We start from the raw sequence: 14,570 nt of genomic DNA on the forward strand, positions 1-14,570 counted from the left end.
ACTTATGAAAAAGAAAATCAACATCCAACAGTTTCTTTCTAATTTTGTTTATAGCTCACTATAACATAGTATGAAAAATAATGCTTAGCTGTACCTCAGTTATGCAAAAAATAATGAAAAGGGATTATAACATGCAACTTTATTTAAGGTTATAAAGATGCATTTATGTGATTAAAATAAAAAGAAAACTATTTCAGGAGGAAAAATAAGAGGATTTCAGTTTTTTTCTAAAAAACAAATATTCTGCATTTAAAATAACTTATGGAATTAAAGTTCTCCCATTTTATTTATTATTTAGTTCTTAGCAAAGTATAGTGGAGATGCAAGTAGACATAACTATGTCATTTTCCTGAAGAAAAGTTAATTATTAATCAAGGACAGTATTTGTCTCACAAGTCTTTTTCTTGTTTTTTTTTTTTTTTGTTGTTTTTGTTTTTTAAGATTTTATTTATTTATTCATGAGAGACCCAGAGAGAGAGGCAGAGACATAGACAGAGGGATAAGCAGGCTCCCTATTGGGAACCTCCTGCAGAACTTGATCTCAGGACCCTGGGATCACAACCTGAACCAAAGGCAGACGTTCAACTGCTGAGCCACCCAGGCATCCATGCCTCACAAATCTTATTTAATCTTTGTCTTTGGCAGTAGAATAGAAAAGTAAACGCAAAGTTTTAAGCTATAGGAAAATGAAACTGGGCATCTCTACTCTGCTTCCATTATACTTTGCTTTGACTTTTGAAGAAAAAAACAGGTTTCTGCTGTCTAAACAACATGTTTTTATTGCCATCCCATCTGTAAAATATATTTACTTATAAACTACATGTACTGATCTATCTATAATTAAACAAATAGAAATTAATGCAATGATATAAGAGGACCAATGTTTTCTTTCCACATCCAAATGATCTTCTTGAATATTTACACTGTGAATACCATAAGTCTTCACATGTATCTGTATAAATAATACTCTGGACATTGTTTCTCAAACTGAGGAACTTGTTAAAAAGATCTAAAAGAATTCCAGGCTCAAGTTGCTTCTCAGTTGTCTAAATTTTCATTCCACTGCTTCATAGCAAAGTTTAGGAAAAACTGCTTTAGACTATAATTTTTTTGTACTTGCAAACTTGCAAAATTCTAGAATGGAAAAGCCTCTGAACCACTGTGGGACGGACTGTTGAGAAGAACAGTTAATTGAAAAAAGTCAAATCAGGGAGTTGTTGAAAAAATGTTATATACACATCTTGAACATTTCATGTTAAAATACACAATGTACTCATTGTCGATCTTTTGAGGCAGAGCCAAATAAGGCCTTTTCTTTGAAAGCAGAGTCTTATGATTCTACATAAACAACACAAGAGTATGACTTCCAGTTTTGATTTATTTATTTATTTATTTTAATTTTTTTTCCAGTTTTGATTTAAAGTGAAAACTTAGACCCTTAAGAAGCAATCTGAGGGCACAATTCCTTCATATTTTCATTATTCTTAACACTTTTACTGTTTACAGCAATTTTCCTTAGTGACTCAATTTCATTAAGTCTTTCGAAAGCACCTGAATTTTCAATCCTAAGAAATCCACAAAAATACAACTATAATCAAAACAAGATCAATATACAAAAATCAGTTGCACTTCTATAGACCAGGAATAAATAATACAAAGATTTCAAGTTTTCATAGGCCAAACCTCTACATTAGTATTTCATTCAATTAATTCCTTTGGGAGCCTTTTATGTACTGCTATGTATTAGGTGCTGTTAGAGAAACTGCAGACTCCGCAGTGAACAAAAGAGATGGTCTATGCTTTCATAAAGTTTACATTCTAGAGTAAAGACAACAAACCAAATAAGCAAATATATTATATGCTAGGTGGTTATATGTAGTGGTGTATAGCTGTTCTTTGTTCATTTTCATTGTATAGTTTCCCACAGCATGAATATACCATAATTTTTTTTATCATTCATTTTTTGATGGCTATCTTGGATGCTGACAGTTTGGGGCTATGACAGATAGTACTGTTATGAATATTCTTATACATTTATCCTATTCTACACATAAAGAGTTTCTCTAGGGAACGTGTCTTGTCAAATCGCTAAGTCTTAAGGTATGCTTATTCTCAATTTTGCTAGAGAACTCCAGACCACTTTCCAAAATAGAATGTCCATTTATTTTCTCAGCAGGAAATAAGTCTCTACATTGCGCATCTTCTCCAACACTTAGTACTGTCAGAGTTTTAAATATTAATTGTTCTATGTTCTAATGGGTGTATAGTGATATCTCATTTTGATTTTAAGTTGCATTTCCCTGATGACTAGCTATGTTGACTAGCTGTTTGGATATCCTCTTTTATAAAGTGCCTGTTCAAGTCATTTGCTCCTTTTTTTTTTTTTAAACTGAGTTGTCTATCTTAAAAAAAAATATATATATATATATATATATATATATATATATATATATTTGTAGGAGCTCTTTATACATTCTGGATGTTAATCCATAGAAATTATAATCATCTTCTACTTAGTAGCTTGCTTTTACATTTTCTTTGGAATTTCTCTAAAAAAACACAAGTTCTCAATTTTAATGTAGTCATGTTTACCAAAGTTCTTCATGGTTAATGTATTTGTTTTAGAAATCCTTTTCTATCATTAAGGTCAGAAACATACACTCAAACTTTTGCAGTTTTAGCTTTTACAGTTAAACATCAATGTATATGGAAACAATTTTATGCTGTAAGTTGGGAGAAATGATTTCATTCTTTTCTAATTGGTTATCTAATTAGATATGCAATAGCTACCTAATTGCCTTATTAGCACCTTTTATTGTAAGGACTGCCTTTCTCCTGCTCTACAGTGCCCTATTTCTGTCTATATATGCATGGTCTTGTTAGCTTCTCTATTCTCTATCATTGGTCCAATTCTTAATTACAATATTTAAAATATTTCCTATCTGGAAGAACAAGTCCTCCCTGCTTTTCTGCTTCAAGCATATCATGGCTTCCACTCCCAGCCTTTTGCATTTCCACATAAATTACAGAATCCACTTGTCTCATTCTACAATTACTCCCCATAAATCTTTTGGGATTTTGTTTGGGGTCATACTGAAACTAATTTAGAGAGAACAGACATCTGTATAAATTGTCTTAAAATCTAAAATCTAAGAATAGAGACTTCCATTTATAGGTCTCTAATTTCTCTCAAATTTAAAATTGTCCACACAGAGGTCTTGCAGATCTTTTTGTCAGTTTTATTCATAGGAACTTATGCAATGTAAATGGCATATTTTTAAAATTTCATTTTCTGTTATTTTATTTATTTTTTAAAAGATCTTATTTTTATTTATTTATTTTAAAGAAATTATTTATTTATTTGAAAGAGAGAGAAGGAGAGAATGGGAGAGCACAAGAGCTAGAGAGGAAGAAGCTGGCTGCCAATCCAGCAGGGAGCTCAATGCGGGCTTGATCCTGGGATCCCAGGATCATGATCTGAGCTAAAGGCAGGTGCTCAACCAACTGAGCCACCAAGGCACCCCAGAGATCTTATTTTTAAGTAATCTCTATACCCAATGTGGGGCTCGAACTCACAACTCCAAGATCATGAGTCGTAGAGTCTACCGACTAAGCCAGTCAGGGCACCGCTTCTGTTTGTCATTTTAAAATTCTTTCTGAAGAACGTTTATTTGCAGAATTTTAGCTTTGTTAACCTTCTTTATTACATATTTACTTTCTACCTTAACACTTTTTGCTTTTTAAAAATACGTTCTGATCTTTTTTAAATACCTTCTGCTCTTAAAATGGATATACAGCTTATTAACTTTCACATTAATATATGAATTTAGGGCTTTAAAAAGTCCTGTAAAAGTTCTTTTAGCTAAATCTCACAAGTTTTGGATTTAGTTATTGTGCAGTTTATTTATTTATTTATTTATTTATTTATTTTTATTTTTTTTTTTTATTTATGATAGTCACAGAGAGAGGGAGAGAGAGGCAGAGACACAGGCAGAGGGAGAAGCAGGCTCCATGCACCGGGAGCCTGATGTGGGACTCGATCCCGGGTCTCCAGGATCGCGCCCTGGGCCAAAGGCAGGCGCCAAACCGCTGCGCCACCCAGGGATCCCTGCAGTTTAAAATATACTCTTAAGTTTCATTATAATTTTTTGGCTCAACAATTTCTATTTTTCTACTGATTTCTAGCTTTAATTGCACTGTGGTCAGAGGAAATTCTATACTCTCTACATGATATAAATCCTTAAAAAAAACGAGGAAAAAAAAAGTGAAGCAAACCAAGAAATAGTCTCTTAACTATAGAAAGAACACACTGATGGTTACCAGAGAGGAGGTGGATAGGGGGATGGGTGAGACAGGTGATGGGGATTGAGGAGTGCATGTGTTGTGATGAGCACTGGGGGACATATGGAAGTGCTGAATCACTATATGATACACCTGAAACTAATATTATACTATATGCTAATTGGAATTGAAATAAAAACTTAAAAATAAATCAGTGAAGTGTGAATGAAGACTATAATTCAGCTAATAGTAATGAACCAGTATTAAATTTTGACATGTGTACCCAAGTCATGTAAGATAAAGAGAAATGGGGTGACAAGTACATAGGAATTCTCTGTAATATCTTTGTAAATTTCCTATGAATCTGAGATTATTCAAAAATAAAAAGTTCATTAATTTTTTAAAGAATATATATTCTTAGGTTTTGTTTCCTGCTTCTATCAGTTACAGAGAAAGATACAACATCTTCCATTATGACAATCTATTTCTTTTTATAATTCTGTTAAATTTTGCTTTATGTACTTCAAGATTAGAGGATTAGATGCATACAAATTTTATTTTTTACTGTCAAAAACTGACCTTTATTATTTGTGACAGTTCCCTTGGGTCCAAGGAAAGATCAATCAATCAGGTATTTACTTACTTTTTTTTTAAGTTTTCTTTATTTATTCATGAGCGACAGAGAGAGAGAGAGAGAGAGAGAGAGGCAGAGACACAGGCAGAGGGAGAAGCAGGCTCCATGCAGGGAGCCTGACGTGGGACTTGATCCCGGGTCTCCAGGATCACACCCTGGGCTGCAGGCGGCGCTAAACCGCTGTGCCACCAGGGCTGCCCAGGTATTTACTTTCTAGGTGTCTCCAGGCACATACAAATTTAAAATGATTGTATCTCCTCAGCAAAATTAAACATTAAGCAATTGTATGGCATCTTTTTTTCTTCTCTTTACTTGCAATCTTTGTTTTTTCTCTCTTGTGAACAATAAATACATATAGTTTAGCCTCAGAACCACTTGTAACTATAGCATTTAGTCCTATTGCTATAATTATATATTGAATTTATTAAATCTATTCTCTTTATCCCATCAGTACAACATTCTTTTACATTTTTTCCTTCTTTCTTTTTAGATTGATTCATTTTTCTCTTTTCTCCTTGTTTAGAAGTTAGTCACTATGTTTTTCTATTCTTTTTACAGTTACTCTAAAAGAGCGTTATCCAATAGCACATTCTGTAATAATGGAAATATTCCAAATTTGTGTTGCTCAATAAAATATCCACTAGCCACATGTGACTACTGAGCAATTGAAATGTACCGCATACAACTCAGAAACTAAATTTTTCATTAAATTTAAATACCACCCTTGACTACCACATTGGACAAAGGAGTTATAGGAACTATAACATCTGTCCCTACACAAAGTCAGAAGTTAATATTCTCTTCTTGAACTATTAATTCTAGGCCCTTAGAATACTTTAACTTCCTCCCAACCTATGTTATTATTTTTGTATTTGCTCATATTCTTTTTTAAAATCCCAAAAGATAGCATTATTTTTGATACAGTCCACAATTATCTATATTTATCCTCATATGTATCATGTTATCATTCACTTTTCCCTCCATCTGTGATTATTTTTCTTCTTTCTAAAATCCTTGTTTAGAATTTCCATTAATGATGGTCTATTACTAGGAAGCTATCTTTTTTTTTTTTGAGATTAAAAAAGAAATTAAGTAAGCTCTACACTCCATGTGGGCTCGAACTTACAACCCTGAGATCAAGTCACATTCTCTACTGACTGAGCCAGTCAGGCACCCCAAGGAAGCTATCTTAATTTAATTAATCTACAAAATGATTTTGCTACATTCTTGAAAGATAATTTTTCTGGGAACAGGATTATAGGTTAGCATTTGTCTTCTTTTAGTACATTCAATATATCATTTCCACTGTTACCTGGCTTCCAATGTGCTTTTAAAGAGTTAATTATCCAAAAAAATAAAATAAATAAATAAATAAATAAATAAATAGTTAGTTAGTTATCAAGTAATAATGAAGAAATGTTCTCTCAGTGGCTGAATTTTGGTGCCTATCATTAAGAGAACTGACTTATTTGTAAGATAATCATTAGCAGAATACATCATCAGAATACAGAGAACTAACCAGTTCTAAGAGGTATTTCATATACACCTATAGATTTCAAACTTTTACCTTGTTTTTTCCTTTCACAGCAACAGAATCATTCTGTCACAAAATAAGTAAATAAAAGAGATAAAATGCTGGACATAGTTACGCTTTTCAGTGATACTTCCAGAGACAGAATGCCAAGATACAGATGCTTTGTTTGTAGTAATCCATGCTTTTCTTGCCCAGACTACCAGTTGCTTTTACCAATGGGCAGGGGTGAAGAAACTATTGCTATTGTGATCTCTCTGTCCTTGTAGTAAACACATGTGGACAGGTATGCATGCTTTGTGCCATCCATCAGTATTTACTAAGAACCTACTATGTGCCAAGCACTATTCTAAACAATGAGATATAAGAGCCTAGCCCTCATAATACATTCTAGTGGGAGATGAGAGTCCACCAAGTAAAAGAATAAATAATTCCAGATAATTGTAAGTGGTAAAGAAAATCAAATAGGATCATGGAAGAGGTCATGACTGGGGAAAAGGAGGGTGACTAATTTCAATAAGTCAGAAAAGGTCTCTCTAACAAGGTGATAATTGATCTGAGATTTGAATAATGAGGTACCAGAAACATGAAGATCTGGGAGAACAATGTGTTTAGGGTAGTAAGACAATGGTCCACAGCAGACAATCAGCTAGTACAAAAACCTGAAAGGAACTTGACATGTCTGAAGAACAGAATAGCAATTAGCATTACTAGAGAATTAAAAAAAAAAAAAAAAGGAGAATTATATGAGGTGAAGTTGGACAGACAGGCAGAGTCTAGGTCATGCAGCTTATCATAAAAACTCTAATAAGGATTTTGTATATTATTGGAATTACAGTGGAGGCTTTTAAGGAAAGGAGGGGGGCACAGGAATCAAGGGGAGGGTTATTTTACAAAGATCACTCTGAATATGAAGACAATTTAATGGGGAAAAGGATAATCTTTTACAAAGAGTACAACAAATACTACTAGGACAACTGGATATCCACGTGCAAAAGAATAAAACTGGATCCTTCATCAAACTATATACAAAGATTAACTCAAAATTGATCACACTCCTAAATATTAGCACTAAAACTTGATAAAATTCTCAGAAGAAGATAAGGAGTAGGTCTGTGATTTTGGCTTAGGGAAAGCCCTCTTAGGACATCAAAAGCATAAGCAACAAGAGAAAAAAAAAGATAAATTGGACTTCATCAATTAAATAACTTTTGGCGGATGCCTGGGTGGCTCAGCGGTTGAGAGTCTGCCTTCGGCTCAGGGCATGATCCTAGGGTCCCGGGATCAAGTCCCACATTGGACTCCCTGTGAGGAGCCTGCTTCTCCCTCTGCCTATGTCTCTGCCTCTCTCTGTGTGTCTCCAATGAATAAATAAATAAAATCTTAAAAAAAAAATTAACAACTTTTGGGCTTTAAGAACACCATCAGGAAAGTGAAAACACTATCACAGAATGTTAGAAAATAGTTACAAACCATGTATCTAATAAGAGACTTATACCTAGAATATATACAGAACTCTTTCAACTCAATAATAAAAAGACAAATAGCTCAATTAAAAATGATGAAAGTATCTGCAGACATTTCTCCTACGAAGATATGCAAATGGCCAATAAGCACATGAAAAGATGCTCAACATTAGTCAAAAGAAATATAAACAAATCCACAATGAGATACAACTTTATACCTTTTAGTATGACTATATTCCAAGTAACATAATAAGTGTTGGTAAGAATGGGTTCAGTTTGTAGTTGACTTCTAACTCCTTGAAGTTACACTCAGAAGTCTTGAACAGATTAAACAATCTGGAGGACACAGCCCTTAACCTAATAATTTGGCTAATTTCAGGTAAAAAGCACAAAAATATAACAATCAGAGGAGTGCCTGCATGGCTCAGTTGGCTAAATGTTGAACTCTTCATTTCAGCTCAGGTCATGATCTCAGGGTCGTGAGATCGAGCCCTGTGTTGGGCTTCACACTGGGCATGGAGCCTGCTTAAGAGGCTCTCTCTCTTGTTCCCCCTCCTCTTCCTCTGTCATTCCTGCTCAATTTCTCTCTCTATCTCAAAAAAAAAAGGATATATATATATACACACACACATACACACATATATGAAACAATCAGAAAATATATATCTATCTAGATTAAATTTCCAAATGAATAAAATTTTACTACATTTGTGTTTATATAATTTTAAAATCTCTACTTACCTGTGGGTCCACTAACCACCCATGGTACAAAGGAATATCAAGAAGATCAAATACAATGCATTCTGGTGTATATTCAAACACTCGAACACCTGTGAATTTTACATTTACATCCAAGCCTGTCTGTAGTTTGTGCAGGATTGCCATAGCATCACTCATATTCTGAAAATAGAAAGGAGAAAGGTAAAGATGAGAAAAATCAAATGACAATGACAATGGCAAAGATATTTGAATGCAGGCATATTTACTTGTAATTTTCCATTTTATCCAATTTATTTTTCCCTTAACCAATTTTTATTATTAAGTGCCTACTATGTACCAGGCACTAATCTGAGTTCTAAAAAGATAACAGTAAATAAAACAAAGTTCCTGATCTCATATAACTAATATTCTATTTTGAGAGACAAATATATATACAATATAACGTCAAGTATTTATGAAAAATTGAATAGAATAGTGACATACAGACTGACAGGGATGAGAGATCTATTTTAGACCACAGAAACTAAATAAAGAAAAGTTTCTAGTCAAAGAGTATTGCCTCTCCCACATTTGGGCATATATCCAAAAGAATTGAAATTAACCACCTGAAAAGATACTTGCATACCATGTTCACTGTAGCATTATTTATAATAGTTAAGAGATGGAAACATTCCAATGTCCACTGATAGATAAATGGATAGAGACACTGGTATATACATACAATGAAATATTATTCAGCCTTAAAAATAAAGGAAATCTTATTACATGCTACAATATGGATGAAACTTGGGGACATAAAGCTGAGTGAAATAAGGACCACAAAAGGACAAATACCATGTGATTCCACTTACATGAAATATCTAGAATAGTCAAAATCCTAGAAACAGAAAGTAGAATGATGGTTGTCAAGGAATGGACAAAGGGAAAGCTGGGGAGTTGTTCAATGAGTTTAGAGTTTCACAGTTTTAACAAGATGAAAATGTCCTAGAAATTTGTTATCAATATGAATATAGTTACACTACCGAACTTTACACCTAAAAATGTTAAGGGATTAAATTTTATATTATTTTTTAATCACAATTCAAAAAGAAAAGGAAATGAGCTATCAAGCTTGAAAAGACATAGAGGAAATTTAAATGTACATTACTAAGTGAAAGAAGCCAACCTGAAATGGCTGCATAATGTATGAGTCCAAATGATATTGTGGGAAAGCAAAACAATGGGGACAGTAGAAACATCAGTGGTCGTTAGGGGTTAGGAAGAGGGAGGAATGTGTAAGCAGAGCACAGAGGATTTCCAGGGCAATAAAACTGTGTATGGCACTATAATGGTGGACATTTATCATTATATATTTTCAAAACCCATAGAATATTTAACAAAAGTGAACCTAATGTGAACTATGGACTCCGGGTGATAATTATGAGTCAGTATAGATTCATCAATTATAATAAATGTATCAATGAATGGATATTGATAGTAGGGGAATGTTGTGTATGTATGTGTGTGGGGGCAGGAGGTATACATATACATATACCATGTATACTCCATATACATGGCAACTCTGTTCTTTCCACTCAATTTTTCTATAAACTTAAACTACTTTAAAAAGGTGGGGGAGCTCTTTAAAAATGACACTTAAATATCAACTAAAGCAAAATCTTGAGTCTTGGGAAGCTCTGGGAAAAAAAGCACTTCAGACAAAGCAGATACTAGTACAAAAACTCTGCTGCAGAAATTATTTGATACCATGCTCATGGAACAGCAAGGAGTCCTGCATGGCTAGAACAAAATTAATTAAAAGTATAAAGTGGTGGGAGGTGAAGTCAGAGAAAGACAGAAAAAGAAAGATACAAAGACTTGTTTGCCCAAATTAAGGGGGTCATTCTGTCCAAATCTGTTTTCTGTAAATATGGTCACATAAATCTGTAATGAATACTATTTTAAAACATGTTTTCCTAAACATTTTTAATACATTAAGTATGGTCATATGTATAGAAGATATATTTGATGAACCAAAAAATTCTAATATATAAAATTTGATATAATTTTACTACTGTTAATCAGACAATGTGCTACATATTGAAGATAGAAAATAGGAGGAGACTATAGCCTACTGGGGGTCTTATTGTAGAAAGGGTGAATATGAAGTAAATCCTTTTGTATTAAAACTAGGGACTCGGGATCCCTGGGTGGCGCAGCGGTTTGGCGCCTGCCTTTGGCCCAGGGCACGATCCTGGAGACCCGGGATCGAATCCCACGTCAGGCTCCCGGTGCATGGAGCCTGCTTCTCCCTCTGCCTGTGTCTCTGCCTCTCTCTCTCTCTCTCTCTCTCTCTCTCTCTCTCTCTCTCTCTGTGACTATCATAAAAACAAAAAACAAAACAAAACAAAAAAACCAGGGACTCTCTGAAATTTGAAAAAGACAAACTTAGGTCGTAACAACAAAATGTCTGTTTTACCAAATAACAAAATTCCATTTGAAGAGACTCTACAGACTGAAAATAGAAATTATTCAAATGTTTTAAATTTATCAATGAAAAATTTATAATAGGATAACATTGTTATATAGTCTGGCATTCATCAGTTTCACCTCTTCCTAATAACTATATTCTCTCAAAACAATGTATTTTTTCAATCTTCCCAAAAATTGAACCCTTGAAAATAATCAGCTTAAATTTTTTTCCCTTCAGTGTTGTAACACTTATTTAAAGCCAAAGCAATGATGAATCTGAAAAAATAGTAATAGTAGGCTATTATAGGAGTAGTTTTACCACTACTGAGTTTTCTTCTGCAATTATTAAATTCTTGGTTGCCAGTCATCCAATTTCCATTAGGGGAGGTATAATTTCTAATAACTCCTGGGCTCATGCTTACACTTTTATATATCTTCTATATTTCTTTATAAGTTATATAGTATTAAAATATTTAAAATGACATTTGATAATCTCCATGAAGATTAATAACATCAATAAAGAAATAAACATTTGTAAACAAAGAACTAAAAGATAATATTTTGCCATTTTGTTCAAATCCAAATTATAATTTATAATATAAAATATAAATCCTTGGGTTGGTTGCTTACATTGCAAGAAAGAATTACTATTAGTTCCTTTAAGCCAGTGGTTAAACTGTTTTTTATTTTTTTATTTTTATTTTTTTTTCGGTTAAACTGTTTTTTAGAGGTTTTTCACAAGGTACTTCTGACATGGCGAAATATTTTAAATTTAAGTATAAAATCCATTGAGGTGCCTGGGTGGCACCATTGAGCATCTACCTTCAGCTCAGGTTGTGATCTCTGGGTTCTATAATCGAGCCCTGTGTCGAGTGGGGAATCTGCTTCTCCCTCTACCTCTCCCCACCATTCCTGCTCTCTCTCTCTCAATCTCTCAAATAAATAAAATCTTTAAAAATAAGTATAAAATCTATTTTAAAAATATATTTGTAGTCATTCAAAAATCTGTGATACATACATGCGCAAAAACAGGGTGCTTTCTTGTGTTGTCAGGGTATCCATCATAAAGCAAAACTGGAAAAATACACTTTTTGTTTATTTATATTACTACTTCTGATAAAGAAGTTTTAATTAGGAAGATTTCAGCTCTACATTGGTCTTTCTCAAATTTAGGGTGAAATATTTCTGTTCACATAAAATTATACAAAAAAGAAAAAAACAGTGTTAAATCACACCTGTGGAACATTAAACACCAGCTTAAACTCAGCCTTATCCACATGCTATTCTCACACTAATAGTAATTTAATTATAATACCTTATAAATAGTTTAAAAGTGTATCTTAAATGCAGAGTATTTTTCATTTGGCATGTATTTCTCTTAAGAAATTTAAGTGGTTGTTTGAACTTGAAACAAAACTTTGCTTCCAATCATTTTCTAAGAGTCTAGATCACTTTAATGGAAGTGTTTCCTGAGATTGCAGAAGGACTTGAAAAAACAAACAAAATAATGAAATCACTGGCAAACATTCATCAATCAAGATTTTCTCAAGACTGTGCAATAAAAGTAAAGTGAATTTTGAGGTTGATATTAAGCTGCAAAACAGTCTCATTAATTTCAATCAGAAATGATATAAATTTGGGCAGCCGGGTGGCTCCGCGGTTAGCGCTGCCTTCAGCCCAGGGCATGATCCTGGAGACCCGGGATCGAGTCCCGTCAGGCTCCGTGCAGGGAGCCTGCTTCTCCCTCTGCCTGTGTCTCTGCCTACCTCTCTCTCTCTCTCTCTCCTCTCTGTGTATTCTAATGAGTAAATAAATAAAATCTTTAAAAAAAGAAATGATATAAATTTGATATATAAATAATATAAACTGAATCATCACTTTATACTTAAAATATCACTTTTATATATTGGAGCTTAGCATGAGATTTCATTTGAAAATAGGTTTCTAAAGTGAAAATATTTGCAAATTATTGCTGTAAGCTATAAATTCCAATAGAATTTAAATGACTTAGCGTACCAATTTGGCTTAAACTACAGATTTCCCACCTTACAGAGTGAAGCAATGCAGTATGTTGGCTTTGCAATTCTATTAAGACTAAATATGAAGATTATCTGATCATTCAAATTCAAGAAATTTTGCAATGTTGAAGTGAGTTTTGCTTCCTTTTTGCCTATTTAACACCGGTAAAAAGTATGTAAAAAAGGTTCCTTTGAGAGTAAATATAAAGGTTCCCCATGATGTTTATTTCTTCCCTGGCTCATACTTTCTTCCACTGTAAGAACCTGATTCTTCTTGCCTTCTACTGTCAAACAGAGCAAGAATACTGAAGAAAATGAAGTTCTCCTTGTTTTCTTCCAGTTCCAATAGTTTTGAGCTTCTCTTACTTTACAGAATAGCATCTCTAAAAAAACATGCAAGAAATGTGGACACACTGAACCCATAAAATAGCAGATTTTGTCCTAATGACACACAACAAATATAATTTACTCAACTTCCTCTCAAATATAACTTAATTATAAAATATAAATAAAACATGGAATGTTTTTAATCAGTAACAATAATTAATGTTATTAATCAATAACAAATTTACTTGAAAGTCAATTTTTCAAGAAAAACACTAGGTTATCATTCTACATAGATCTGTAGGATAATATTTATGTTTCATTCCATATAGCATATATGTTCATATAAAACAGAGATTGGAAAAGTATGGCCTATGGGCCAAAACTAGCTGAAGCTAAGAATGGTTTTTACATTTTTAAAGGGTTGTAAAAAAAAGAAAAGAAAACTAATATGCCTACAAAGTCACTGACAGAGACCAATGAAAACATCCATAAGTTAAAAATTATACATTTTAATATAACAAAAATTGTGTCTGTTACCTGCTCGTAGTTTAAACGTTGAATTTCCGAAATTTCTTTTGGCTTTGCATCAAGCATGTAATCTCCTGTAAAAAGAAATTGTGAACTTGCCTTTTTAAAATATCACTTAAAAAAATAAATAAAATATCACCTTTTCATTACAAAGGTAATAGATTCTAACTATAAATTATAGAAATAAATGAAACAAAATTGACCCCCAGTTCTGCTCAGAGAAAAATTGGTGTTAACTAATGGCTATAGTCTCATATGTTTTTTTTTCAATGTACATACTATAATGCTTTGACCTTTTTCTTCCACTGTACAATATATTTGAGCATTTTTCCATGTCACTACAATAAAGCTCTAAAAGGTTGTACCAAGTCTCATTGCTATCAACAATATAAACTACTACCTCATTACTTTTTCAAGAACAGGTGTTACTAGTGTTTTAAATGTTTGCCATTCTAAAAAGTAACATAAAATATTTTTTGCACTTGAAAAATTGGTATATATGTATTTATATGTATTTTATATTTGTATTTTTATTTGTTATCATCTTTTTCCTCCCTGGTATTACTTTTTTTTTTTTTTTAAGATTTTAAGAGAGAGAGAGAGAGAGAGAGAGA

At 32.9% G+C, this 14,570-nt stretch overlaps 1 protein-coding gene across 3 annotated transcripts in view; it reads right to left on the reverse strand.

Annotated features, from left to right (window-relative positions):
- The window catches only part of MINDY2 (MINDY lysine 48 deubiquitinase 2), a 76,447-nt gene that overhangs the window by 33,197 nt on the left and 28,680 nt on the right, over positions 1-14,570 (reverse strand). For all 3 annotated transcript variants that reach the window (XM_055319976.1, XM_055319977.1, XM_055319978.1), the window contains exons 3-4: positions 13,966-14,030; positions 8,654-8,812 (exon numbers count right to left, since the gene is read on the reverse strand). In XM_055319976.1, the coding sequence (XP_055175951.1) occupies positions 8,654-8,812; positions 13,966-14,030 (224 nt within the window). The remainder of the gene's footprint in view (positions 1-8,653; positions 8,813-13,965; positions 14,031-14,570) is intronic.

Source organism: Nyctereutes procyonoides, unplaced genomic scaffold (assembly GCF_905146905.1).
Source record: "Nyctereutes procyonoides isolate TBG_1078 unplaced genomic scaffold, NYPRO_anot_genome, whole genome shotgun sequence".
Taxonomy (NCBI): Eukaryota; Metazoa; Chordata; class Mammalia; order Carnivora; family Canidae; genus Nyctereutes; species Nyctereutes procyonoides.